We start from the raw sequence: 5,452 nt of genomic DNA on the forward strand, positions 1-5,452 counted from the left end.
TGACTAAGGCCACACTAAGTATTACAAATTACAACCGATTGCAAAACAAAATACGTAAATAAATTCATTCAACGATTCATTCAACAAAAATAAAATGCATCAACTAAAAATAAATTAAACATACATGACACAATTCCTTAATTATGTTGATTAATTTATCCAAACCACCTATTTAAATTATCAAATTAAGTGACAATTCCTCAATTAATCACATTAATTTCAATCTTTTTTTTTTTTGCAAGAAAGCACATCCATCTTTATTCATCCACTAGGGGTAAAGAAGGAATAAGATCTTACAAAGAAGAATCCACTAAAAGCTAATAACTTAGAACCTCCACTATTTCATCACTATACTGCTCATATTTAAAGAACATTTTTGCACTGATAGTATATTGTAGTTGTCTCAAAAGAACATCCACCGTTGTATCTCGACCCCTGAAAATTCTCATATTTCTTTCTTGCCAAATCAGATAGACAGTAGCAGCAAGACAGCAATGAAGCATACCCATCTTCCAATGCTTTCTAGCTTTCCTACTACGGCACCATTCCAACTCAGTCCAGAAATTATCCGTCCTACCCCTGATCTTCAGCCATTGCAGGATCTTGCACCAAAGACCAGCAGAGAACTCACATTTGAAAAATAAATGGTGATGGGTCTCCTCAGCATGCTTACACAAGATGCACCAATTGACCAAAGGAAGCCCTCTATGAGCAATGCTATCAACAGTTGGCAGCTTTGCCTGAGCAGCAAAAGTACTGATGAAGCCATGCTTAGGAATGATGTTAGAGCCCCACAAAATTTTATCCCATCTGACTCTAGCATACTTAGGCCGAATAAGTTCATACAGTTTAGACACCTGAAAGCACCCACTATCCACACACTTACCAATCAACTCCTGAGCACTAGCAATGTCCCCAGCAAGCTGCACCAAAATACCCCGTACCTTCAAGATGCCCCTCCAACTCTCAGAATGGTGGGGTTTGGGATCAGCAGTCCAAATGGTTACAGCACGCAAATTGTATGCAGTATTCCATTAGACCCAAACAGAGTCAGCTTGGTTCACAATTCTCCAGATCCACTTACCCAGATTAGCTCTATTCCAGGATAGGATTTCTTTGATGTTGAACCCTCCTTCAGCCCAAGGACAACAACAAGACTTCCAACTCTTCATATAAAGCTTGTGAGTATTGTCCTGCACATTCCAAAGGTAATTCCTACAACATTGATTCAAAATTTTAATGATAGTTCTAGGCAAAAGGGTAATTGAAGTCCAGTAGTTCTCCAATCCAAAGAAGATGGAGTTCAACAGTTGAAGTCTGCCAGCATAGGAGAGCAGTTTGGTGGTCCAGTGCTGAACTGAGTTCTTTACTTTACAGAGAAGCTCCTCATACATGGAGACAGTAAGCTTGCTGTCATGTAAAGGCACACCAAGGTACTTGAACGGGAGTTCCCCTCAGTATAGCCAATATTGGCCATAATGGATTGCTTAACTTGCCCAGAAACACCCCCAAAGTAAATATTAGTCTTATCAACATTAGCAAGCAACCCTGAAACCTGCCCAAAGTCAGCCAAAGCTTGAGCAGCAGCAGTAGCAGAGGGGACATCTCCTCTCACAAACACCATAAGGTCATCAGCAAAGATGAGGTGAGTGAGGGATAAACGAGAACATTTGGGATGAAAAGAGACCTGAGGTTGCCTACAAAGAATCCTCAACTGTCTAGAGAGCATTTCCATAGCCAAAACAAAGAGGTAAGGAGAAAGGGGGTCTCCTTGCCTTAAGCCAGCTTGACCCTGGAAAAACCCAGCATGTCCACCATTAATTCTTAAAGTGTACCAGGTTGAACGTATACACCCCATGATCCAATTAGTGAATTGCTGAGGAAAATGAAGACTCAGGAGCATGTCCCTAAGAAAGAGCCACTGGACTGAGTCAAAAGCCTTCTTGATATCCACTTTAATCAAGCAACGTGGAGAACAAGAGCTAGTATTGTATCCTTTGAGAAGAGATTGAGATACCATAATATTTTCATGAATGTATCGTCCATGAACAAACGCTGCTTGCTCCTGACCCACCAGATGAGGCAAGTAAGGTTTCATTCTATTAACAAGGATTTTGCTGATAGTTTTATACAAAACAGTGCAGCAAGCAATTGGCCTGAAATCTCTCACAGTAGTAACAACAGATTTCTTAGGGATAAGAGTTAGGACCGTAACATTAGCTTGCTTGAGGAGCTTTCCAGTCCTGAAATAGCTCCTAACAGCATCCATAAAATCCTCCCCAATAACCTGCCAAGTGGATTTAAAAAACCCAGCAGAATAACCATCATGGCCAGGACTCTTAGTGCTATCAATAGAGAAGAGAGCATCTTTAATTTCCTTATTAGTCACAGCAGTACAAAGGGAGGCGTGATTAGCTTCAGGCAAGCATGCACCAGAAGCAATGAACTCCCTATCTAGAGGTTGAACTTCCTGTTTCTCCCTCAGGAGCTCTTTATAATAATTGACAAATGCAGCATTAACAGCAGCCACACCTTGAACAACATTACCATTATGATCAGTAATGTGCCCAACAATGCTCTGTTGCCTCCTCTGAGCAATCCTGGCAAAGAAGTAAGAAGAGGAGCAGTCATTTTTATTTATCCCCTGAATTTTCCCTCTCTGTTGAAGCATGCTAAGTTCAGCAGCTTTAAGAGTCTTATAAGTAGCCATTAAAGTAGTCTCCTGAGCCATCAATGCATTATCAGAATGAGCAGTTTGGAGCTGCTGCTGGCAATCTTGCAAATCCACCCAAGCTTGCTTAACTCTGGCAGGGAGCTGACTAAACCCCTCCTGATGCAGGGATTTTAAGCCATTCCTGAGTAAAGACAACTTTCTAAAAATTTTAAACATAGCAGAGCCCTTGACAGAGACACTCCAGCTATTCTTAACCGTAGGAAGAAACTGTGAGTGCGTAATCCAACAGTTGAGAAAGCTGAACATCCGGTGACAGGGAGTATCCTCAAAAACCTTAACAAGAAGAGGGGAATGATCTGAGATACCAGGAAGCATAACATGGACAGAAGAGCTAGGGAAAGCTGCAAGCCAGCTAGCATTAACCAAAGCTCGATCAAGTCTGGACCAGACTCTAGTGCCATCCTTATGCTTATTAGTCCAAGAAAATTCACAGCCATAAGCATGGAGATTGTCAAGCTGACAAGTCTCCAGACAGTCATTGAATTGCAGAATTTCAGAAAGTCTAGGAGGGTTAGGCCCCAGTCTCTCAGAAAAATCTCGAACAATATTGAAATCTCCCATGAGTATCCATTTATCAGTGCAAGAGGAAAGATGAACTAAGTGCTGCCACAACTGTTCTCTATCCTTAGCACTATTGCACCCATAGACCATAGTAATGTCCAACTTTTGATTAGTAGCATTATGAACAACTGTGCAGTGAATAGATTGCATAGTGATCACACTGTTATGAAGAGTAGTTGTCCTAGGATTTAGAAAGAACCAGATTCTCCCATTAGGATGATTCTGATAATTAGTAAGGATATGATACCTACTAAATTTATTGAAGATAGTAGCAGTATTCTGTTCCTTGACATGAGTTTCCAAAAGACCAAAAACGTCCACCTTATTACGCACCAAGAAGTTGCCAACCTCATGGTGTTTTAGGGGGTCATTAAGCCCCCTAATATTCCAGGAAGAGATGATCATACAGGTAAGGGGTCAGGTGGATCCTCCTCCTCCTGAGTGAATACCTCCTGAGCAGCTTCCAATAAAACTTCCATTCCATTTTCCACAGCACTAAGCTGTTCAAAAGGATTATCCAGAGTTATCCCAGTATCCAATTTAGGTCGAAGAACACATTTCACTCCCCAATGAACCTGCTTCCTCTTAGTTCCTGTTGACCCTAACTTCTGGCTTCCTGAGCCTGCAACATCCTTATGTGGTAAGTGGGTACCAGGACCCTGATGAGAGGAGGAGCCTAGCTCAAAGCATCTTGAGCTCTCTTGACTCACTAGTGACCTGTCCAGCACTTCCACATTAAGGGTAGTTGGGCCTGGCACAGAGCATTCTGAGGTCATAGGAGCTAAAGTGGGAGAGGTTACAGTAGGAGTTTTCTTTCTCTTTTTTCCCTTTGGATTAGTTTTATCCTGTTGCTTCCCTATATCATGTGGCTTACAGTGATCCTTAGTATGCCCCAGCTTTTTACAGTTCTCACAATAGTATGGCATCCACTCATAAGTAACACGCTGAGAGCTGATTTCATGGTAAGGAGTAGAGAACAGGAGCTCGTCTGGTAACGGCCCAGCAATATCAGTCTCAACCATCACTCGTGCAAAGGAGAGCTTAGCTTTGCAGGTAGTAGGGAGATCTGCAAAGAGAGGCTTTCCAATTTTACTGGCGAGCTTGCTGAGAGTGGAGCTAGACCATAGGAATGGGTCTAAATTAGGGAAAAGAATCCAGATAGGAACAGTTGTGATGGACTCCATTTCCTGCGAGAAGGTAGGTGACCACCGTTTGAGAATGAGAGTGTGTGGTCCCATATTCCAGGGTCCCCCCTTCAGAACAGTATTCATGTCCTCCTCAGAAGAAAATCGAAAGCTAAACCATCCTTTTCTATAGTACTGAATGACAGGAGAAGCAGCATTAGTCCAGTACTTTTTAGCATAAGCCTCCAATTGCTAGATCTACATTCGTCCCCCCAGAACAGTCCCCATCAAGGTGTATTGCCAGTAAGAAACCTCATCTGCAATATCCTCCTCATCAATTTGCACAACCTCCGCCTTAGCAGCCTCCTCACAAAAGAACAAACTCATCCCCTCCTGAGTTTTAGTAATTTCACTCCACGATTTTTTCCCCTTATCAACAGCCTTAGTAACAGTGGGTTGTTGCGACACAGTAACTGAAGGAGAACCCATAACAGGTTCAGACACACTAACCCCAGCATCCGAAGTAACAGTAGTAGATTTAGGTTTAGATTTAGTAATAGCGGAATCAATAAGAGTATTGACAGTAATCGGAGTCCTTACCACTTCGCCGATTTCCGATTCATCGTCCTCCAAGTCAGTCGTAGTATCAGTGATGGTTCCTCTCGTCGATTGTGCACGTCCTCTAGGTCTACCTCGTGGTCTAGCCATGTTAAGAGAAGCTAAAGAGCAAGATCAGCACGGTAGCTTAGAGAGAAAGCTTTCTCTCTCTAACATGGCATGTTTGATCTATTAATTTCAATCTTAATTCATATTAAACTTGTAATATGAATTTAATCCATCAATATTTCAATCTTAATTATTTTAAACTGCTTTAAAATAATTAGGTATCTATTAATTATGAACCGCTTCACAATAATTAATTATACATTGTAAATGTAATGTATAATTAATAATTATTGGCCAAAAACAAGAAGAAAAAAAACAGAAAAAAAAAATTTTCTTCACTAATGCCCTCGGCATTACAGGAAAAAAA

The 5,452-nt window shown here is 41.3% G+C and overlaps 1 protein-coding gene across 1 annotated transcript; it reads right to left on the reverse strand.

Annotated features, from left to right (window-relative positions):
* Nucleotides 1-317: 317 nt before the first annotated feature.
* LOC141640432 (uncharacterized) lies at nucleotides 318-5,127 on the reverse strand. Its single transcript, XM_074449236.1, has 5 exons — nucleotides 4,732-5,127; nucleotides 3,703-4,614; nucleotides 1,497-3,616; nucleotides 1,041-1,410; nucleotides 318-923 (listed from the first exon to the last, which is right to left on the reverse strand). The coding sequence occupies exons 1-5, from the start codon at nucleotides 5,125-5,127 to the stop codon at nucleotides 318-320; spliced, it is 4,404 nt and encodes a 1,467-aa protein (XP_074305337.1).
* Nucleotides 5,128-5,452: the final 325 nt, after the last annotated feature.

The sequence above is a fragment of the Silene latifolia genome, unplaced genomic scaffold (genome assembly GCF_048544455.1).
Source record: "Silene latifolia isolate original U9 population unplaced genomic scaffold, ASM4854445v1 scaffold_79, whole genome shotgun sequence".
Classification (NCBI taxonomy): Eukaryota; Viridiplantae; Streptophyta; class Magnoliopsida; order Caryophyllales; family Caryophyllaceae; genus Silene; species Silene latifolia.